The sequence below is a fragment of the Silurus meridionalis genome, chromosome 9 (assembly GCF_014805685.1).
Source record: "Silurus meridionalis isolate SWU-2019-XX chromosome 9, ASM1480568v1, whole genome shotgun sequence".
Lineage (NCBI taxonomy): Eukaryota > Metazoa > Chordata > Actinopteri > Siluriformes > Siluridae > Silurus > Silurus meridionalis.
Genome location: NC_060892.1, coordinates 10,035,183 through 10,058,756, shown reverse-complemented (window position 1 = coordinate 10,058,756; position 23,574 = coordinate 10,035,183). Strand labels below are relative to the sequence as shown.

Sequence of the window (23,574 nt, the reverse complement as noted above, 5' to 3'; positions counted from 1 at the left end):
TCATTCCTGATAAAAATGCTGCTTTGTAGCTTAATCTGGAGAACCATCTAGGGTTAAGGTTAGATTAGAAGACTTCAGATTAGAAGAAAGCGAATTATGTACATACTGTTTATTTTTATTAGAAATATAGCATTACATAAAACAATAAATTGTAACATTCATATGAAGACCATAAAATAGCATCACGTCATTGTCTGAAAAAAATCTCGGATATCTCAGTAGTCATTGTGTGCATGGCATTGTTGACATTTCATTTCTCCAGAGCGATGGACCAGATGTCATCGGCTGGTGGCTCTGGTAGAACCCAGCCGTGAGGAATGGTGGACCCATCAGGGTGATCCACAGGAACCAAAAATTGATCCCAGTCTCTCCTAGAAAAAAAGACAGTATAAATGAACAGAACAAATGGCTTGTTTGTGTGTTTTTTCCATCTTGCCCAGCAGGTTAGAAAATGTGTTTCAGTAACATTCAAGATTATTGCCTTTTCTCTATTATTACTCATTTTGCTTATCGTACACACAAAGCTGCAGGAATAAATGTTATAAAATAATGCTGTAAAGTTCTTCACCTTATTTGCACGAGGGCAGGAAGTGAGCGCTCTGCCTGCGTGTTGAACTCTTGATACGGCTTAAGCGGATGATCAAGTGGCATTTCAGCTGGTAGAAGAAAACAGGAACCAACACACACATCTTAATAAACTAAAACAAATGTTTTGCTGCATAACAACTTGCTAAAGTAAGTCATGAAAACGTGACCTTACGCTTATACAATTAACAGGAGAACACTGCCAACTTGTGGTGGGTTGAAGAAATATTTACCCACACACACTAAATCCACAGTCCAAATGTTTACTGGTACCTACCACCAAACAGCATTGCGTCGATCTCCCGTTTCTTCTGCAGCAGCTTCTCTCGTTCCTTTTTTTGCCGCTTCTCGTGATCGCGTTTGCGCTCCTCCTCTTGTTCCCCTTCCAGCATGACCCTCAACGCATTCTCCTCGGCCCCGTAGACAGCCGTACGTTTCCTGATCAGAGTCCTGAGCCTCGTTAGGTGACCCTCAAATACATCGTCACACTCTTTCTCTGGAAACATGCCTGGGGGGCAGGCATAAGGAGGAAAGCTGTTACTATTAACAAGTGTTAAGGGATAAGTCCAGAAATTATTTAAAAAATTATTTAAAGAAGAAAGTTTTCGAAAAATAATTCACCTCTCCTAGATGCGGCTTCTTTGCGGAGTTTCCGCAGCTTTTCCAGAGCCTGGAGGATGTCCAGCATTCTCTTGGCATCAGCTTGCTTCCTCATGACTTCAGAGAGCACGGCATCGGCCGCCAGCTTCAGCTCTCGCTCCTGCATTTGGAAACGAGACGCAAAACCATTTTTTTACCACACACCCACACACCTATGGGCAATTTAGTAAAGCCAAGTGAACTACTGGCATGTTTGCAGAATGTCGAAAGAATGCAGAGAACCCAGATGAAACCCATGTGGACACGGAAGAGGATGTGTTCAATTCAGTTTAGCCCAAACAGATACCGTACACTATTTAGACAAAAGTATTGAGACACCTGAATTTCCCAGTCAAATGTGTTTCTTTCCCAAACTGATATCCCAAAGCTGAAGGCACACTATTGTATACGATGTCTTGGGATGCAGTAGCATGAAACTTGCCCTTTACTTAAACTAGGAGACACAAACTTATGAAGATATGCTCTGCTTGGGTTGGAGTGGAAGATCTCCTGCTATAGAGCTCTGACCTCAACCTATTGAACACTTTCAGTGAATGCTGACTGCACCCCAGGCCTCCTCACCTCACCTTCATCATAACCTGAACTTTACTAAAAAACACTTGTATCTGAATGAAAGTCTCCACAAGCTCCCTCCAAAATCTAGAGGAACATCATCTCAGAAGAGTGAAGGCAATTATAAGAGCAAATTTGGACTAAAATGTGGAAAGCGATGCTCAAAAAGCACATACGATACTTATGACCAGGTGTCCGCAAACTTTTGGTAATACGGTGTACGTCTTCCTGCACAACAAAAGGTTGATGAAGAAGAGCTGGACCTTATGTAGCTCCTCCTCCATGGCCGGAGACAATTCAGATTGGTGTGTTTCAGACTGAGTAAGTGTATTTAGTGTGTTATTTTGTATTGCGCAACATGAAGAGAGTTATGGTTTATAATAATTAACCTAATAACATCCAACTCCAGCTCCTTGGACTATTGTCCCTGCAGTGAAGACCTGCTCCAAAACAGCTGTACTATCGTTATTCATGTATAATCCTCTCACCCTGTTTTGTTCTTCGATTTGCTGTATCCTCTTCATCTGGTGCTTATCAATGGCTGCCTCTTTCTCAGCGGCCCGTGCTTCTTGCTCTCGTTTCTCCTCCTCAAGCTCGGCTTTCTTCCTCCGTACACGTTCTCGCTTCTTCTTGATCAGCACCAGTTTCTTCTTCACCTCATCCACCCAGTCCGGATCGTTCAGTGACTTCAGGCTTTCTTCCAGGCTGCTCTTCAGCTCGGCTGCTCTCGAGTAAGAGTCTGTCCAAGCATCCTTGTTCTCAATGTTGTTCTTTAATGTTTGGCAAACCTCAGAGAGCTCGGAAAGCATTTTAACCGCAGTGTACAACTTCTCCCTGAAACAGGACACAGTGTGTTTTGGGGGAGAGACTTTCTTCACAGAGGAGGATGTAGTTTTTCTTTTACTGTGTAAGAAAGCATGGATCCACTGCTCGTCTTTTTTTCTTTGCCAACCATCCTGGTCAAATGTGAAGCTGTTTCTGTCAGAGTGATCAGAAGAAGCTTGTGATGGATACGTTTGTGTATGAGGGTCCACAGGGTAATTAAGAGGCAGAATGTTGTTATTAGATTGAAAACCAAGCTGGTATGAAGGAGGAACCGAGTTTGAAAAGCTGCCACTCTGATCAAAATGCCCTCTATGATAGTTGTCCATGTGAGATTGGTAATCTCTGTGTGATGGATGAAAGCCAGGTGGATCCTCACTCTGTCCTGGCTGTAGGTTTGCAGGAGATGGAGGAGTCTGTCCTGGAGATGGTGGAAAATAAACAGGAGGAGGTCTGCTGGGATCGAAAGGCAGATGAGGAGGATAAACATGAGGTGGAAGTGGTCGTGCAGGGGAAAACGGGGGCCAGGGACGGTGTGAACTCGGCTGATCCTGGTGCTGCCGGAAAAAATCCCATGACTCGTGTGCAGGAAAATCTCCTCTCGGTGGCGGAGCAGGAGGATGTGATGAGCCTCCGGGATAGTGATACTGCTGCCTGTTGTCCATATTCACGCTCTCCAGCGAACACCAGCGTTTCTCTGCAGTGTAAAGTCCACCACTTGACTGATGTCATAGCATATCGCGCATCTCCTCTACATCCTGCACCCCGTTTCCGGTTAAATCTGATTGGAGAACACGGAACGGGGCCACAATAAATAGATGCAAGTTTGGTGCCTGACGATTTTCAACGAAAAATTAACAATTTGTGTTCAAAATAATAAATTTGTTTAATCATACGTTAATTGAACTATTTAAAATGTACAAATATTTTTTTCATCCAAAATAATGAAATTGTAAAGAGAAAACGTTTGTTTATTTTTTATATAACACGTTCATTCGGTTTAACAAAATTGTAAAAATTATTTATCAAATAATAATGATCCGCAAATTTATTTTCATTCGTTCACAAATGCACATTTTGCAGAAGTTTCCCAGTTTTAATATATATTCATGTGTATTTGTTAACCAAACAAGATCATATAAATCAGGCAGAACCGGCGGCTAACAAAGGGATGGGCCTTGGGATGCACAATTGCACAGTGTGGCACCAACAGGCTCCACACCGGAACGTCACAATCACTTCCTGTACACCTTAAAATTGGTTCCTGACTGAAACGGAGCTTACGCACGTTAGTTCCACAACACAAACAACATTTTTTATTTAAAACCAAAATCCAGTCTATTTGTTTATTTATTCACTCCTTCAGGTCGTAAGAGAAGAATTAGGCTCTAGATCGACATTATTCCATTCCTATATGTTGTGACCTATTGGAATGTAAACAATACCATTCTATTGAAAAACAAATTGGTTAAATTATGTTCATTTTTTGGGGCTGACAATGAATCGTTTTTTTTTTTTTTTTAATGTGTACATACAGACGTCTACTTCTATTTTTAATCACAGAATTTCACGGTCAATCAAAGAGGTTCTATTAAGTTACCACAACTTAAGAACGAAAAAACAAAAACAAGAAAAACAGCCCACAATATATTTTTTTGATAAATCTGTGTATTCTTCAAGCAAGAATTTACTTACCCAAGTGTAAATTGCAGTGTGCTTAAGGCCATTTTTCTGTTTAGTTTGGGACTTCAATTCCACCTACACACTCTTACCAGCTCCAAGAAGACCAAAGCCTTTTTAAAAGACTTTTTATAATATGTAATTCTAGTTTCTCTTTCATTCCTCTGGCATTATGTATGTATGTTTTGGACTTAATAATAATGAATAAACAAGCAAACAAACAAAAAAACAAAAACAAATGAATAACACACACCCCTCAGGAAAAAACTAACAAAAACAAACAAATTTTCAGCTTCACCTGATTAACAGCTTCAAATGATTAACTTTTTAACTTCTCCATGATGCTGCTACCATTTAATCGGCAATTGTTTTTCTTCTTTTGTGCTGCTGTAATTCTTCAAAGAATAAACAAATAGGGACAATCTCAGGTATTAGTATTCTCATTCATATCATTAAACTATTGTGTTAAAGAGGAGGATGCAGGTTGTTGTTTCTAATGGGATTTTATTAACCAGAGTATTGACTGAAAAAAAGAAAAAAAAAAACTAAACCAAAAGGGACAATTTTCTTTATTTTGAGAACCATATTTATACATTTCTTGTCCCAGATAAATAATCAGATAAATCAAGGATGTCGAACAAGAGCTCTCATCATAAATGAAACTTTGGAACCACATAAAAAACATTTGTGGTTCCAAAGTTCCGATTGTGTTTATGAAGAAAAAAAAAGAGGAAAAAAAAAACCAAAAAAACAAATCTTCAGATATTAAACCAGTTGTTTTAATGACCAACATTGTCAATTAATAAAAAACTTCACACCAACAGCCTAAAACAGGAAAGTCCTGGTCACAATCACGTTACTGTTTTGTTTAATTTCGGCATTTACACAAAAGTGCAAAAATTTATTTATTAATACAATATATTAATATGGAAGAAACTCATCCAGAGCTTATTAGAAAGTCAACAACAGCTTTATTAATCCATACATTTTACAAGACATTCTACAAAATATTAATGAAAGATGGGCTGAAGTTTATGACGCATTTTAGAGTAAAAGATTGGAATCAAGAAATCAGCCGTCTAAAATCATTTGTGGGAAATGAAACATTGAAGCTACATTCTGCAGCAACAGATTAACAATAGGATCAGACTAAACTTGCTTTTGGAGCTGATACAGCTGCTCTTGTAGTTTCTGTGTTCCAGGTGTGCATGACTGGGAAATAAAAAACTGCTACACTGTTTCTGTACGCCACACACCTCAATGCCTGACCGTTTCCGGTTTCACACATGAAATGGTTAATATAAGCTGGCCTCGTTACTCCCTTCTGCTTGCACTAGAAAATTCACAAGCATTAGATTTTGAAATATCGAAATAAGATCAAATAAATGAGCTGTAATTTATACAATATAAAGCATCCAAGATAGTTTAATCTGAAGGCTATCAATCTTTCATTCAAATAAAAAAAGAAAAAAAATATACATTATAAAGCTCAGTAATTCCACTTGTAACGAAATTAATGTGCTGCTGCTGCACCAAACGGTTCTGAGAAAGAAAGTGATATAAGGCTCTAATTAAAGTTGTGGATTATACACACAAGCAAGCAGGACATGTGTGGAGTTACAGCAAGGAGACACTACCTACATTCCATTTCAAATGACCACCTTTGGTTTGTATGTCCATCATCAATGAAATTAAATCCATGCACAAAAACACTACAGCTCGATTAACAGCGACAGCAGCAGAGAGAGAGAGAGAGAGAGAGAGAGAGAGAGAGAGAGAGAGAGAGAGAGAGAGAGAGAACTGTAAAAACTCATTACAAGCAGCTCACCTGGGGCACCACAAAAACAGAGCCTAGATTTCCTATAAAAGAACCATCTAACACTGTGAAAGGACATGTACAGCTGATGAGAACCTTGGCTGATAACCAGCATAATTACACTGTTGCATGACGGGTTGTGGATTTTGCTTTTGAAGCGAAACTTATGATATTAATCTTTATAACTCTCAGGTTCAAAAAAGAGCTCATAAAAATCTAACATGTAATTCATTTGGTAAGGAATAAAACTATTTCTTTCTTTTCTTTACATTTAATATTAACGATCACTCTGAGGCGTTGTTAATACTGTACAGTTCTCTTTAACACAACTGTCTTCACAAAATTCAGGATATATGCAATATACCACAATGTCATTTACAGTTTACAAATTAGGACAGGTTGTTTAGGACTCAGTGTGTGTGTGTGTGTGTGTTTGTACATGAGCCCTGGGAAGTACTTGTGGGTCAAATAATCATTTAATAGACTGAAACAGGTCACCATTAAGAGCAGAAAAATTACTTTGATTGTCTTAATTCTTGGCTGCATCAACCTGCAACCTGGTCCAGTTCTCATCTTCTATTCCTGAGTCGTACTCCTCCTCTGCTGTCTCTTTAGCTGGGGCTCTGTCATTAAATAAATGAAGAAAAAAAAAACGCAAGAAAATTGTGTCAAACATAAAAATAATAAGACTGCATTGTCAGCAGCACATGGCTAAATGATCAATTCCGAATGGTTACAATGAATTGAACTGCCCAATACACCAGTGGTGTCCAGCTACCTTCCATTAAAGCCAATCATCACAAACGCTGCTTACAGAAAACTATAAAATAAAAGACACCTCTCACCCCAACCATGGTCTGTTTACTCCTCTACGCCACAGAAGTCTTCACTGTCATGCTACCAGACCATTAATGATTTCTTCTAATTAGCTGTTAGCCTTTTAAACTCAGATGCTGAAGTGTACATGGTCATGGAAGGTTGTAGCTCAGTGGTTAAGGCATTGGCCTCTGGATCGGAGGGTCATAGGTTCAAATCCCAACACCACTGAATTGCTACTGCTGGGCCCTTGAGCAAGGCCTGTAATCCTCAACTGCTCAGTTGTAAGTCTGCTAAATGCCATAACTGTAAATGTCATTATGACCCCAAACTAAACTGTACAATTCCACTTTGACCTATATTTAAAATACAGATTTACATTTTTGTACTCCGTCTCTTGCCATTTGCATTACTATATTACTTGACTTCTCTGCATAATGCACCTCTGTCTTCGAACAATTTGTCATCTGCACTGAGCTGGTTTCTACTCGCTACCTCATATCTGCATTAAAGCACACACTATGTACACATGTTGCATGTATGTATAATCATTTATGTACGTATATATAATTTATCACGATACGTTGATTATTTAAAATCTGCTGTAACAAAATATCTTGCAGATGTTTCACAGTAATAATTCTGTCTATTGTGGAACATCAGGATATTCTGCAAGATATAAATGAACAGTAAAGAAAGCATGATGTAGTAGTCATTAATAAATATAAATTTGCAACAGGCGAATTTTTTATTATTTCCAAAGTGCCTGGAAGACAGGTACAATCTTCTACATTCTTCTTATCCGTTCATTAAATCATAAGGTATCACCATTACCTATGTGGGTTTTATTGATCCCTATTAGAAAAACATGTAGCTCATTCACTTTTTTTGAGTTGAGGACAGTCTGTCCAAAAAAATCCATCTTATAAACACAAACTAAAAATGATAAAAAAAAAAAAAAATAATAATAATAGTTGGGAAATCGTTACAAAAGAATAGTGTTTAGAACCGAGTCCCTAAAAAGTGCCAATTACTCCAACATGACATTACTCTAGAGGAGGGTCACATGATTACTCAGATTAACTTTCAACACCCATGAGCATGTGCTCTTAGCTATTGACTTGTTGGGACAAAAAAAACCTCTAAAATTACGAAAAACGAAACAAATCTCAAAGCAGTGTCTTGTAACCTGTTAAATGCATAATGCCTGTGGTTGAGCAGAATTCCTTCCTCCTCATGAGCTTTCATTCACATTAAAATTTTTCTTTAGTCCAAAGTGACATAGTTGAGGACTGATTAGGGATACACTTGACATTTTAGTCCAAAAATTACTGAAAACTCTCACCTGATATACTGAGGTGATGTCTTTCCCGATACCACATCCTCGTTTACTTCCACGCCTACGATGTCTGAGTGAGGGACTTCAAACATGGGGTCCAATAGAAGGTTCTCCTGTAGAGGTCGACACCACCACCAACATTAACAACACACGAGAGCCAAGAAGAACAAATCAATCCGGCATTCAACTACAAGCACTCACCATTATCGATCGAAGTCCTCGGGCTCCGGTCTTCCGTTCAAGTGCCATTCTAGCAATAGCCCGTAGAGCGTTAGGGGTCACAGAAAGGTCACACTGGAATGAAAGTAGAGTTTGATCATTTTGATGATCTCATGTTTGGATCAGGTCAGTATGACCTGTTTAAATTCAAAAGATGCTCAACATTAGGTAATATTACCTGATAAATTGAAAATATCAGTTTAAACATTTTATTTCTTTTAGAGGTGAAAATGTTTGAAAAATAGATGTTTAGCAAATCTGAATAAACTGTTTTCCCACAACTGTTACATGTTCTTTTAGTTATAATTCCTGAGCATGTGTGTAAATACAAGTGTAAGTAAATAAGCAGTGTGTGTGTTGACATAGTGCCTTGTCCATGCTGAAGAGCGCTTGGTACTGGGGCACGACGGCGTTTCGGGGTTCAGTCAGGATGCGGACAAGCGTGTCCTCATCTAGGCTGTGGAGCGGCACCACTACAGGAAGGCGGCCCACAAACTCAGGGATCATGCCGAACTCGATGAGGTCACGTGCTTCCACATGCTTCAGAAGCCGGTCTTTCTCCTCAATCTCAGCCACAGCATCCGCCTCTCCACCAGTCATGTGGGCCACATCGGCTGCAGCAGCTGCCCTGCGGCCTTTACCCAGGCTAGATGGTGCTCCAAAGCCAAGGTACTAATGACACAAATATAGTTGTCAAAGACAAGTGAATGTACACCTCTGAGTGAGAGCTGAAATAGTTCATGTGTTAGAAGACCGATGTAGAGCAAATCTGTTTATTTATTCGTATAACTTTACTTTAAAAAAATTGTTTTATCAGGTTCTGGACTTAATTGGATAACAAAATATATATAAAACATGAGGAACAATTATTATGAGTTATAATTATTACAAACCTTCTCATTTTTTCGTCTGCTAATTATACGATCCAGTCCATTGAAAGCACCAGATGCTACAAATAATATGTTCGTAGTGTCGACCTGCACAGTCTCTCCTCTCAACTTCCGGGTGTTTTTTTCAGGAACGTTTACAATGGTGCCTTCCAGGAGTTTAAGTAAACCCTATCAAGCACAGAAGGCAGCTTCAATATTAGATATCCTATATCTTTTATACTAAATACTACAAAATGCTGCGAGTTGTTATGATAGCAAATATATTAAAGATTATTCACAGTGAAGTTCAATAACACGTTTGCTTTATTATCAGATGTACCAAGAGATTATCACTTAAACTTGATATTTAAATCACTGACCTGCTGCACACCTTCTCCACCCACATCTCTTAACTGATGGATCCCAGGCACACTGCCAATTTTATCAACTTCATCCAAGAAAACAATGCCTACAATAAAAAATTCCAAAAAGTCAGGTCACTAAAACATTATTCTACAAACATAAGCTGAACATTCAATTATTGTGAATTTTTCCTTCATACCCTGTTGAGCCTTCTCAATAACATAGTTGGCATCCTGCAGTAGCTTAGCGATGACCGACTCAATGTCCTCGCCCACGTAACCGGCCTGCGTGAGGGTAGTGCAGTCGCAGATCGCAAAAGGGACATCCAGGCACTTAGCCAGAGTTTGCGCCAAAAGCGTTTTCCCTGCATCAAGAACACAAAAGATTTCACTCATTTGAGTTGTGTTTAAAATGCATTTTTTTTTTTTGCCAAGATGCACTTTGAAAGCTGTGACACTATGCACTAATAATCATATTTATTTATTAAAGCCAGTACAGTATCATCTGTACTAATCAGGCACACAGGCTGAAATCTGTAATTTCACACCGATTGCACTCTGTGGTCTTTACCTGACCTTCATTCAGAACTTTTGGTCAGTACCTTGGTCTCACTACATGATGCTCGATCACTGATCAGTACATGTGCTGTTGACTGCGACAGTACGTTTGGACATCTCTATATTTTATATTTCAATATAGATTTTTTTTTTGCACTGTGCCAGTCAGTCCCTGTGTATGAGGTGTGGCTTCTATGCCTGTCAGTTTCATTGTAGGAGGTGTGGCCGATTAATCGGTTTTGCCGATTAATCAGCACCGATACTCGATTGCTGAACCTACTGGCAATAATCCATACAGATAGTTTTTCCGGGCATTATGACAGCAGCCTCTAGAGGCAAATCACTGACAACACATGCTGTTTATTTTTACATTTGAGACTGCGCATCGTGCATGAAGAGCACAATATTTCTATTATTTATAATTAAATTTATAAATTAAGATATTCATAATATTTTATTTGGTATATTTACATGATTCAGTAGTGTTTTTTAGTTCAGTACTATTTTAAATGGAATGTTATGTTTGTTTTTTCCAGTATCCATTTTAAAAACTATCAGTTGATTAATTGGTTATTGGTAATCAGTATCGGTCAACCTCTACACAGCTCTTTTCTGTCAAGTTTCATGAAATGTATGGGCCCATCATACCAGAGCCTGTGGGGCCCAGCAATACGATGTTGCTCTTCTCCAGCTTGATGTCAGTGTGGGTGGAGTCAAGCACATCACCACCTCTTCTTTCCTGAGGGGCCTGCTGGTTCACCTGCTGCTGCATGGAGGCTCCTAAAGCATTCCCATGGGGGCTGATCCCTGCAATCTGCAGCAGTTCTGCAAATGCAATCACACAGAAACACAACAAGCCAATGTATTTATATATACACACACATACCACTGACAAATCGCTGATATTTAAGATAATGTGCTTTAACGTGATTCACTTTTTTTCAACCATAATCAAAAGTTACACTATTATTTATTTTTTTTCTTCAAATAATCAGTTGAATCCACCCCGAAACAAACATCTTTCTTGAGGTTAAGAAGAGCTAAATCCTGCCTGCATCACCATCAGCATGTAATCCAGATGCATTGGGGGTAATCAAGTAAACTGTTATCACAATAAAAACAGAATATATAAAAAAAAAAAAAAAAGGTTCTTTTCTATATAATACTTGAATGCTACTAAAGGTCAAATATCAATTATAAAACAAAAATTATGCAAGTTGTCAATGACTTTTTAAGTAATCAAAACATCGAGCCAGACAAAAAAAAGAGAGATTAAGAGTTAAATGATTACTGAACAATGCAGCCAGTAAAATGCTGTCACTGCTTGTCTTTCAAAGAAGTCAATGCTGCCTGATTGAAACAGCTGAGCCAGAGAAGAGGATCAAAATGGATTTCCTGTGGCAACAAACTCAATGAACACAGACAGTGTGAGCTAAATGTGAATGACCAACGTGTACTGAAAAAAAGATGAAGAAATGGCCGATGATTACACATGAAAGCAAACACTGTAATTACTCAATAGATTCCAATCAAGTTTTTTTTTTTTTTTATTATTGCTCACTAAATCACTGAAATTACCATAGGAAGATCAATAATAAAAAAAAATCTAAACATGCATTGCATCTATAACCTAGTTACAGGGTCAACAGAAATAAAGCAACCCATTCTACTTTAATTTTTATGGAAGATGCCATAGAACACGACCCTGCTGTCATCTCTAACATCATTACACAAATCAGCAAAAAAGAATAAATAAATATATATTTTTTTTAAAGAGAGGCAAAGTTTGGCATTTGTACAACAAAGCAAATCGGGAACTGGGTCAAATTAAACGATCAAAAAGTGGAGGGATACAGTATGGCTGCAGGTTTGCGGGGAAAAAAAAACATTTAATGTTTAGAGGCATTAACAAGACACTTACTTGTGAATCTGTACTCATCCTCCCGACGTCTTAGCTCTAGCTCTACAGAAAAAGTAGGAGATTTACAAACATATCACTACTATTATGCACATTTTACTCTGAGCAAATTTAAGATTTTCTTTTGCAGGTAAGATTTTAACTTTACATTGTACAAATGCCAAATCACTAACATGCAGCCATGTATTCTATTAAGGCCAGACTGTTAGAGTTGTCAGATAAAATCAGCCTGAAAAATGATTTTCCATAAAATAAATAAACAAACAAATAAAATACAAAAATCCTTAAATCCTCAATTTTCAGAAAGTTTTATTTTTTTTAACATAATTGGAATAAAAGTTGTATTTTTTGCACTAAGTTACATTATCAGCTAAAATGCCAGACACCTGTCTTTTTGTATTTAATGTTATCTATTTTATTAATTATTAATTATAAGCATATCCGTTTCTATTTAAATACTTTTAATTTAAGCAGATAAATTGTATTGGTTGATATTATCTGTTATTTGAATTCTTACTGCTCCGTTAAAATGATGTTTTGCCAAAAATTTCTTAAGCAAAGCAGAAGTTCCAAACTTTTTTTGGCCAAATGATTTCAGATCGACATTAAGAAGTTTCTGGACACCCCTTCACATCCTCCAACCACTGCACATCGCCCGGTGGTGCGTTTGAATAAACAAATCTCATTTCTGCCATTTCTTTGGCTTTGAATTACATAAAAAGAGCAAATCATGGTGGGAAGCTACAATACTTGGCATGTAGCTTTGCATGCAGTTTCACATCTCAACTGCGTAGTCTATGTACAACTGAAGGATTAAAAATGCCTTTCACTGATTACATATTAAAGTAAGTACATCCATATGTCACATTTTCAAACTTTTCTTTGCACAGACCGACAGCTGCACATGACTTAAAATCATTGCACCATTGTCGTGATTGTTGTCATGAGTTGCTCAAATCCAAATCTCTGACCTCACATTTAAATGTAATCGACAATCTAGAAAATTCACCCTTATGCAAAATTCATCAACTAAAAACCATGACTTCAGGCCATTTAGAAAAAAAAGCATCATGACTGCACACCCACTCCATATATGCTGTCTCCATGTCGCACTACTGAAAATGTGTACAAACCTCTGGGTGTGAGAGAGACCTGTTTCTCCATCTCTGCTTGGTGCTGTCTGGAGCCGGAGGGCATGTTGTTATAGATGCGCTTGTAGTGGTTGTACACAGCCACCGAGAGCACCTTCTTTGCATGGGCCTGACCCACAACATATTTGTCAAGGTAAGCGTAGATCTATTAAAAGAGGAAACAAATAGAACATTTTGTCAGTCATTGGTGTGATTTGATTGGTTAGACTATTCAGTGATCTGGAAAGGAATGCATCACTCAGATGTGCTAAAAACAAGCTTTACATACTATAAAATAATACCAAGGATAATAAAACTTTCTTTTGGCTTCTCCCGTTTGGGATCGCCACAGCGGATCATCCGCATGTTTGATTTGGCACGTTTTTACGCTGGATGCCCTTCCTAACGCAACCCTCCCCATTTATCCGGGCTTGGGGCCGGCACTAAGAGTGGCTGGGGTTGGTGGATCGAACCCGGGGATCGAACCCGGGCCGCAGCGGTGAGAGCGTCACATCCTAACCACTAGACCACCATAACAACAATATTAATAAATTATAATTATTATTATTATTATTATTATTATTATTATTATTATTATTAATAATACTACTACTAATAATAATAATAATAGAGTTACCTTCTTGGGGGGTGGTGGTGGTTTCTGTTGGAAGGCCAGCTTCACAGCTTCAGCAGCTGATTCAGGATCTTTATTCAGACTCTTCTTAGTGTCCGTTTCAGAAAGCACCACGAAAAAGTGATGACATTTTTCACATTTGACAAATCTAGTTGAGGCTGCAAAAAAGAAACTTAATTAAATGCTCATAGTAGTGAGAAAAAAAAATACTTTTAGAAATGAATACAAATATACATCACAAATCTAAAAAGCCAGTGAAAGACAGACACATTGCTGGTATTGTAAACATCCAATACTGATCACTTCTGCTTTAACAACCACAACTAATGTGCTAAAAACAACTAATTAATAATATGACCAATAATAATAAAAATAATACTGTGGCCTCATTTAGATTTTTCGACAAATTCTTTTATATTACACATGTACCAAGTGTAATTTTAACTGTCGAACACAGTATATTGAGTCAAAATTAAACATTTTATACAAGATCACTGAAAGCTGTAATATAAGGGTATTTACATTTAAATCAGAAAAATTATACAGCCATTACAGCACTTAATATACATGTACCCTGCTTCTTTTTTATAAAGGGGACAAAAGCAATTACACAATTTAGCATAATCCAGAATTCAATAAAATCAAATGTAATACCATCATTCAGGTACAAGTGGATCTGTATAATTTGTCCGGAAGTTGTTTTTCAAGAATTGTCCAGGAAATTATTATTATTTTTTTTTTTTTACATGTTTCTCGTAAAGTCTAAACTTGTGTTCCTGTTTCAGAGGCGTAACAATAGTTTACGTCTTGCTGTAAGTCTGTCTGTATTTATTCTTGCAAAGCCGTCTCTTAGATAGTTTACTGACACAGATATGCCCTGAAGGGTGTCTTATCTCAACAAACTCTTCTGTTTCACCAAGAGAGAATGCTTCAGTCATCCACCATTGCAGTTTTCCCTTGTCCTCGGGGACTTCTGGTGTCTCTGAACACAGCATTGTGTTTTTCTTTGCCACAAATAAGGATTTTGATATCTCTCTAGTGTTTTTTTAAGCCTAATATTAGCTTGATTAACTGACAGTGACAGGTTCTACCTAACCTTTAAATCTTCATATTATATTTATAAAAGGTGCTGAAATTCCTACACCATTTATCCAAAGTGGATATAAAGATCATTAAATTAAAGCTCAAAATCTACTGAACACTATAAAAACATATTCAATTTCAACTCTAATATACTGTAGTAGGTAAAAATATCTCTTGTTAATATTCTAATATTTATGGAACAGTGTACATAAAAGACAGGAACTTTTAACAAGAACTGCTTAAAAAGAAACAAAGAAAAAAGGCTCTCAGGACAGAAAAAAAAAACCTGACTAATTACCGGCCACTGGAAAACAAAAGGTTATGCAAGCAGTTAATTATAGTAACAGATTGTCCGGTGCACAGACAGACATTCCACAAAGAAATACAGAAGGCTAGCATGACAATATCATCGGGAAATGTGGGCCTGTGGAAAATCTAAACAATTTATAACACTAACCACATAAGATGTTGCATAACTATAATATAATACTCACAAACAAATGTTTCAACGTGTGTGCAAGGATCTCCGCATTTGGGGCAACGAAGCTGACCGCCGCCTTTCCCAGAGTTGCCAGAGCTGGATCTTTTGCCACTCCCTTCACTCACAGATTTCTTTAACAAACATGGAACAAAATAATAGACACACTGTCATATTGAATTACATATCCAGTTTGAGAAATGCAAGGTTGATAGAAACAGAGATCTACCTTCCCGCCGTCGCCATCTTTGATTCCGTCTTTAGATGCATAATACACAGAAGACTCTGAGAATGGTCTGACAGGAACACTTCGGGACAGACGGATTTCGTGAGTTGCTGGTCGGCTCAAGGAGAGCAGTTGAACTCTGGAGCCTGAGAACCCTACATTCAAACAAAACACATTTATTTTATTAATTCACTATATTCACTTTATTAATTCATTATAAAATCCTATCTGAAACTTTCGGATCAGTCATCTAAAGTCACTAAGTCATCTAGAGATTGATTTGGCTAGTCTAAAACCTTCCACCTTCACCCCTGCTATGTGCTGGTTTTTTGTGATGAAACTGACTTGTTTCCGAGTTGTTCTTCACAGCTTTTACAGTGGTACAGGTGGTAGTTTTGTTGTTAAGGCATTGGACTCTGGATCAGAAGGTCAGCTGTAAGTTGCGCTGGATATGGGCGTCTTCCAAGTGCAATAAATGTAAATGTTTGTCATCAGCTGTAATTGTTTTTCTTGGCTGACCTACTCCAGTGCTTTCTTTTTTTCACCTAGGACATTCCAAATTGTCATATTGACTTTGCTCAGTGCTTGTGCACTACCTCATTGATTGCTCTCATTTCTCAAGCTTTAAAATGGCCATAGACACCTTTCTGGTCTTCCTGTTGCCTTTTGAGCAGCAAATGCAAATGTCGTTATCAGAGCCACTACAGGCTAAAACCAAGAGCAACTGTTCACAGCTTTTTGCTGTTTAATCAATCGATTAAACAGGACACACCTGGGTAACGAGCCACATGTTCTAAAATTTTGCTAGTCTGATATAAAATGTACCATTTTATATGTTGTTTAACACATCCATGCATAAATAACAAAAAAAATGAAAGCGAAACTTTATCTGAAAACTCTCTTCTTGTAAACATCTTTTCATCTTAAACCAAAATGTCTTCAGTCTACAGCAAAAAAAAAAAAGAAGTATGAACTATTCTTTCCACACCACACACCAACTGTCCGCTAACTCAACTGAAATTACAAACAAAAAAACGATCACGACATTTTTTTGCTAAAACTGCTGCCTTCAACTTATTGAATTTAGATTTACACCATTTTGGACTTCTGTGCATTCAAGCTGATAGAGGATCTATGTTTACTTCCTCAAGTGGTCAATGTTAAAGATTTAACAAGCTATTTTTTCTTTATGTTAGCTACAAAAAAAACAGAGCACAAACAGTATTACATGTTTAAAAATAAATGTGTTGTTATTTTACTGCCATGATGATTTGATCTCACAAACTGGGGTGTAAGGGAGCCCATTCTTTAACATTTTCTAGACAAAGTCTAGACATTCTGATAAGTCCGGATTTAACTCTGCGTTCGCTTACATTGTATTCAGCAGGTGGAAATACAATGTCTATATTTTCTCCATAAACAAAGAACTGTTTAGTCAATGCAATAATACTAATAAGCAAACATACCTGATGTTTATAGATCATAAGCAAATACTTGTACATACAGCACAAGTCATTTATAGGTTAAAAAGTGCTACACTATATGGACAAAAGTTTGTGGATGCCTGCGCAACATTAACATATGCTTTTTGAACATGCCATTCCATATTTAGTCCCCATTTGCTGTTATAATGTTCTTCGCTCTTCCACTAGATCTTATAGCATCTTTGTGGTGATTTTGCTTATACACAAGGGTGTTAGTAAAGTCAGGTACTGATGTAGGGTGATGAGGCCTGGGGTGCAGTTAGTGTTCCAATTCATCTCAAAGGTGTTCAATAGGGTTAACGTTAGAGCTCAGAGCTCTATACTAGGTCACTCAAGATCTTTCTCTTCAACTAATGTAAACCATGACTTCATTCAGCTCACTTTGTGCACAAATGCATCGTCATTCAGGAACAAGTTTGGGTCTCCTAGCTCAAGTGAAGGGAAAATTTAATGTTACCACATCCAAAGACACCCTGTACAATCATGTGCCTCCAACTATGTGGTAACAGTTTATCAAATCACCACATATAGAGGAAAGTTATGTGTCCTAATACTTTTGTCCATATCATGTATTTTAACTTTGATCCTGTGGGCATTCATAATAAATAGGAATTTTTAGCTGACAAGATGATTTTGAGCCTTTAAAAGTTGAAGGTTGGAAACTACATGTTGTGACCTTGAGTCTAGTGGTTCAGTGTTTACCCTCCACCACTTTCGATGTTAGATACGACTCTTACATGTCACTAAACGTTTTATTTCGAAGCAAACAGCAAAACAAGATCATCACTTTATGTCTGTAATCATTGGATTTCCCCCTTCTAGTACACTTCATTGTCTTCCCTTGAAATCTGTCCTCAAAAGAACTGATGGATTCTCTTAGAAATAACAAACCTATTTCACTTGAAGAATCACTGATCACAGACATTTCAGTAGAGACATAATGAATGTGTTGCAAGCTGAAGACTGTGATATGGTGTGAGGGATATGAAAGTCCTTCACTGACTCCAGGAGTCACAGGATTTGAGCAAAAAAAAACAAAACAGGAATATTAATAAACCAAGTGAAATATTGTAGGTGTGCATTAAAAACTGATCTCATTCTTTTTTTTTTTTTTTAAAGCAGAAACGATTTTTTTTTTAATTATTATTATTATTGGCATGATCCCAGGTAGACTCACAACTCAAACATTGAGATGAGATTATAAAGCATACTATCAGAAGATATGTCAGATATAGACTGACAGGCCCTGATGGTTCCCCTGTCTGTCTGATAACCAGTGTGAAACACATCTAAATTAGTGAACTTACATCAAGTCGCTTGAGTCCTTACCTTTATGGGCTGAACTGATGAGCAGTCGTGCTGCTGAAGTGCATGCACAGGACATGTTCTCCTGCTTCGTTTTATTTTTGGTTCGCTGAATCAGCTAGCTAAGGACTAGCTAATACTGAAATGCTACGCTAACCAGCCAACCAGCATACCATTCAATCTTAGCTTCCTAAAAGTCTCGAAGAAAATGATTTGGTAAAATAAATCTAGTTCTATCTTGCTTTATCTGAAGGCCAAGATTTAGATATCAGCTGTTCAAGAAAAGGTCCATAGATTCATTAAAGTGCACAGAGCAAGCTCTCAGTGACAACGCAAAGCTAAATGGTACGAGGCTAACCTAGCCGAAAGATCAACTTATCTTGGCTGAGCCTTAAACGACGCGCTACTCCCTTCCTTTGTGCACTTTATAGGGTAGAAAATAATACGCGTCTTAGTGGACCATATGCAGAATATAAATCAAATTGAGATGAAACCGAAGTGAGATAAACATGACAAGAGCAGGCCGTCTGGCGCAATGGTCACGCGTTGAACTGAATGTTCTTAAAGGGACACCTGCATTATTGTGCACCTGGATAAACCCCACGATTACACAATAAATTAAATAAAAAATAAGGAATTAAACAATTTATAAAAGAATAACCTGTAATTATAGAACTCATGTAGGTAAATTTAAAGGATTTATAAATTGAAATTAAAATAATTCAAATGCGTACTAACACTTTAAGCTGCAAAATGTATAGGAATTATATAAAGTCGTCTTTTTTCGGCTTCTCCCATTAGGGTTCGCACATGGGGATCATCTGTCTCCATACCCCTCGGTCCTCTACATCTGCCTCTTTCAACCCAACTACCTGCATGTCTTCCCTCACCACATCCATAAACCTCCTCCTTGGTCTTCCTCTTTTCCTCCTTTCTGGTAGCTCCATCCTCAACATTGTCCTACCGATATACCCCATGTCCCTCCTCTTCACCTCGTCTCCAAAATGTCCTACATGCGTTGTATGCGCTTATCCCTCTAATTCGACCCCCTGTGGGACGAATAAATGTTTATCTTATCTTAATGAACTAATTTCGAATCCTGTCAATCTTTATCACTCCCAACCAAAAACCTTGCCATCTTCAGCTCTGCAACCTTCAGCTCCACCTCCTGTCTTTAAGTCAATGCCACTGTCTCTAAACCATACTTTGCACTGTTGACACCAGGTACCTGAACTCCTCAACCTTCTCCACCTCTTCACTCCACTGCCCCCCCTTTAATTCACACACATGTACTCTGTCTTACTCCTACTGACTTTCATTCCCCTTCTCTCCAGCATGTACCTCCAGCTCTCCAGGCTCTTCTCAACCTGCTCCCTACTCTCACCACAAATCACAATATCATCCGCAAACATCATAATCCATGAAGACTCCTGTCTGACCTCGTCCGTCAACCTGTCCATCACCACTGCAAACAGGAAATGGCTCAGAGCTGATCCTTGATGGAGTCCAACTTTTACCTTGAACCAGTCTGTCGTTCCTACTGCACACTTCACTGCTGTCTCACTGTCCTCATACATGTCTTGCACCACCCTCACATACTTCTCTGACAACACTGATTTCCTCATACAATACCACAACTCCTCTCTCGGCACCCTGTCATACGCTTTCTCTAAATCTACAAACACACAATGCAACTCCTTCTGACCTTCTCTATTCTTCTCCATAAACATTCTCAAAGCAAATAATGTGTCTGTCGTGCTCTTCCTCGACACGAAAACATACTGTTGCTCACAGATGGTCACCTCTTCTCTCAGCTTGGCGTCCACTACTCTTTCCCATGACTTTATGGTGTGACTGATCAACTTAATTCCCCTGTAGTTACTGCAGGTCTGCACATTTCCCTTATTCTTAAAGATTGGTATCAGCACACTCCTTCTTCATTCCTCAAGCATCCTCTTACCTTTCAACAATCTGGTTAAAAACTCCACTGCTATCTCTGCTAAACATCTCCATGCTTCTACCGGTATGTCATCTGGTCTAACTGACTTTCCACACTTCATTCTCTTAATAGCTGCTCTCACTCTGCTCATACAGCTCCTCATATGCCTTTTCTTTGGCTTTCGCTACATCCCTCTTTACCTGCTGCTGCATCTCCTTGTACTCCTGCCTACTTTTCTCATCACTCTGTCGATCCCAATTCTGTTTTGCCAACCTCTTTTTCCTAATGCTCTCCTGCACTTCCTAACTTTACCACCACGTCTCTTTGTCTTTCTTTCTATTTCCAGATGTCACACCAAGTACCTTTCTAGCTGTCTCTCTTATCACTTCTGCAGTAGTTGCCCAATCATCCAGCACCTCTTCACCACCACCTCCCTGAATCTCACACTACAGTCTTCCTTCTTCAGTTTCCAACATCTTTTTCTTATTTCAGTCCTCACTCTCCTCCTCCTCTTCTTTACCTCCAAAACCATCCTACAGACCACCATCCGATGATGTCTAGCCACACTGTCCCCTGCCAACACCTTATAGTCTTCAATCTCTTTCAGGTTGCATCTCCTGCATAGAACATAGTCCACCTGTGTGCACATTCCTCCACTCTTATACGTCACCCTATGATCCTCCTTCTTAAAATATATATTCACCACTGCCATTTCCATCCTTTTAGCAAAATCTACCCCCATCTTCCGCATTCCTCTCCTTAAGACCATACCTACCCATCACCTCCTCATCACCTCTGTTCCCTTCACCTACATGCCCATTGAAATCTGCCCCAATCACCAATCATTAATTCCTAGGTACACCTTTTATCTTCTATCACTTCATCTAACTCACTCCAACATTTTTCTTTTTCCTATATCTAACAACCTACTTGAGGAGCATAAGCACTGATGACATTTATCATCTCCCCTTCAACTTCCAGCTTCACGATTATCACCCTATCAGAAACTCTCTTCACCTCCACTACACTCTTACTGTCCTCTTTCTTCAGAATCACCCCTACACCATTTCTCTTTCCATCCACACCATGAAAAAACAGTTTAAACCCTTCAATGTTCTTCAATGGCCTTATTCCCTTTCCACCTGGTCTCCTGAACACACAACACATCTACCTTTCTCCTCTCCATTATATCATTATATCTCCCTTTACCAGTCATAGTACCAACATTTAAAGTACCCACCATAACCTCCAGTCTCCTACACTTCTGCTTTCCCTGCCATCTCTGTAGACGTCTTCCTCCTCTCCTTCTGCTCCTTTGGCCAACAGTAGCCCAATTTCCATTGGTACCCTGTTGGGTAACGATACCTGTGGCGGTCGTTGGTAACCCGGGCCTCGACCGATCCGGTATGAAATTCTCATTTGTGATCCGCATATTTGATTTGGCACCTGTTTTTCGCTGGATGCCCTTCATAACGCAACCCTCCCCATTGGGTGGCTCGTGCAACCCTAATAGCTGGGTTACTAATATATATATATATATATATATATATATATATATATATATATATACATTGAGGAAAATAAGTATTTGAACACCCTGCTATTTTGCAAGTTCTCCCACTTAAAAATCATGGAGGGGTCTGAAATTGTCATCGTAGGTGCATGTCCACTGTGAGAGACATAATCTAAAAAAAAAAAATCCAGAAATCACAATATATGATTTTTAAACTATTTATTTGTATGATACAGCTGCAAATAAGTATTTGAACACATGAGAAAGTCAATGTTAATATTTGGTACAGTAGCCTTTGTTTGCAAATACAGAGATCAAACATTTCCTGTAGTTTTTCACCAGGTTTGCACACACTGCAGGAGGGATTTTGGCCCACTCCTCCACACAGATCTTCTCTAGATCAGTCAGGTTTCTGGCCTGTCGCTGAGAAACACGGAGTTTGAGCTCCCTCCAAAGATTCTCTATTGGGTTTAGGTCTGGAGACTGGCTAGGCCACGCCAGAACCTTGATATGCTTCTTACAGAGCCACTCCTTGGTTATCCTGGCTGTGTGCTTCGGGTCATTGTCACGTTGGAAGACCCAGCCTCGACCCATCTTCAATGCTCTAACTGAGGGAAGGAGGTTGTTCCCCAAAATCTCGCAATACATGGCCCCGGTCATCCTCTCCTTAATACAGTGCAGTCGCCCTGTCCCATGTGCAGAAAAAAGCATGATGCTACCACCCCCATGCTTCACATTAGGGATGGTGTTCTTGGGATGGTACTCATCATTCTTCTTCCTCCAAACACGTTTAGTGGAATTATGATCCAAAAGTTCTATTTTGGTCTCATCTGACCACATGCCTTTCTCCCATGACTCCTCTGGATCATCCAAATGGTCATTGGCAAACTTAAGACGTGCCTGGACATGTGCTGGTTTAAGCAGGGGAACCTTCCGTGCCATGCATGATTTCAAACCATGACGTCTTAGTGTATTACCAACAGTAACCTTGGAAACGGTGGTCCCAGCTCTTTTCAGGTCATTGACCAGCTCCTCCCATGTAGTTCTGGGCTGATTTCTCACCTTCCTTAGGATCATTGAGACCCCACGAGGTGAGATCTTGCATGGAGCCCCAGTCCGAGGGAGATTGACAGTCACGTTTAGCTTCTTCCATTTTCTAATGATTGCTCCAACAGTGGACCTTTTTTCACCAAGCTGCTTGGCAATTTCCCCGTAGCCCTTTCCAGCCTTGTGAAGGTGTACAATTTTGTTTTTAGTGTCTTTGGACAGCTCTTTGGTCTTGGCCATGTTAGTAGTTGGATTCTTACTGATTGTATGGGGTGGACAGGTGTCTTTATTCAGCTAACGACCTCAAACAGGTGCATCTAATTTAGGATAATAAATGTAGTGGAGGTGAACATTTTAAAGGCAGACTAACAGGTCTTTGAGGGTCAGAATTCTAGCTGATAGACAGGTGTTCAAATACTTATTTGCAGCTGTATCATACAAATAAATAGTTAAAAAATCATATATTGTTATATATAGTAATATATATATAATATTAGTATATATATATATATATATATATATATATATATATATATATA

General features: G+C 38.6%; 2 protein-coding genes across 3 annotated transcripts; both read right to left on the bottom strand.

The window, feature by feature from the left end:
• Positions 1-94: 94 nt before the first annotated feature.
• pdcd7 (programmed cell death 7) lies at positions 95-3,373 on the bottom strand. The gene is made up of 5 exons (XM_046857729.1): positions 2,286-3,373; positions 1,207-1,345; positions 863-1,093; positions 569-656; positions 95-371 (listed from the first exon to the last, which is right to left on the bottom strand). The coding sequence occupies exons 1-5, from the start codon at positions 3,282-3,284 to the stop codon at positions 251-253; spliced, it is 1,578 nt and encodes a 525-aa protein (XP_046713685.1). The 5' UTR covers positions 3,285-3,373; the 3' UTR covers positions 95-250.
• Positions 3,374-5,250: 1,877 nt separating this feature from the next.
• clpxa (caseinolytic mitochondrial matrix peptidase chaperone subunit Xa) lies at positions 5,251-19,064 on the bottom strand. Of its 2 annotated transcripts, XM_046857964.1 has the most exons (14): positions 18,561-19,064; positions 15,751-15,902; positions 15,538-15,655; positions 13,964-14,118; positions 13,330-13,492; positions 12,200-12,241; positions 10,927-11,103; positions 9,921-10,085; positions 9,739-9,827; positions 9,383-9,547; positions 8,859-9,161; positions 8,472-8,564; positions 8,277-8,383; positions 5,251-6,738 (listed from the first exon to the last, which is right to left on the bottom strand). In XM_046857964.1, exons 1-14 carry the CDS (start codon positions 18,613-18,615, stop codon positions 6,645-6,647), a joined length of 1,878 nt encoding a protein of 625 aa, XP_046713920.1. In that variant the 5' UTR covers positions 18,616-19,064; the 3' UTR covers positions 5,251-6,644. The 2 variants fall into 2 exon arrangements, with proteins under 2 accessions (XP_046713920.1, XP_046713921.1); XM_046857965.1 differs by lacking the exon at positions 12,200-12,241.
• Between the last annotated feature and the right edge of the window lie 4,510 nt (positions 19,065-23,574).

Excerpts from the sequence above, each read along its gene's own strand:
- pdcd7 (XM_046857729.1), bottom strand. The coding sequence starts at position 3,284 with ATGGACAACAGGCAGCAGTATCACTATCCCGGAGGCTCATCACATCCT. Across the intron at positions 1,346-2,285 it reads AAATCGAAGAACAAAACAGG|GAGCGAGAGCTGAAGCTGGC; the intron begins GTGAGAGGATTA and ends TTCCAAATGCAG. Across the intron at positions 1,094-1,206 it reads AGAAGCCGCATCTAGGAGAG|GCATGTTTCCAGAGAAAGAG; the intron begins GTGAATTATTTT and ends CCTGCCCCCCAG.
- clpxa (XM_046857964.1), bottom strand. The coding sequence starts at position 18,615 with ATGTCCTGTGCATGCACTTCAGCAGCACGACTGCTCATCAGTTCAGCC. Across the intron at positions 13,493-13,963 it reads CACCACCACCCCCCAAGAAG|ATCTACGCTTACCTTGACAA; the intron begins GTAACTCTATTA and ends CTCTTTTAATAG. Across the intron at positions 9,828-9,920 it reads TATTGAGAAGGCTCAACAGG|GCATTGTTTTCTTGGATGAA; the intron begins GTATGAAGGAAA and ends TTTTTATTGTAG.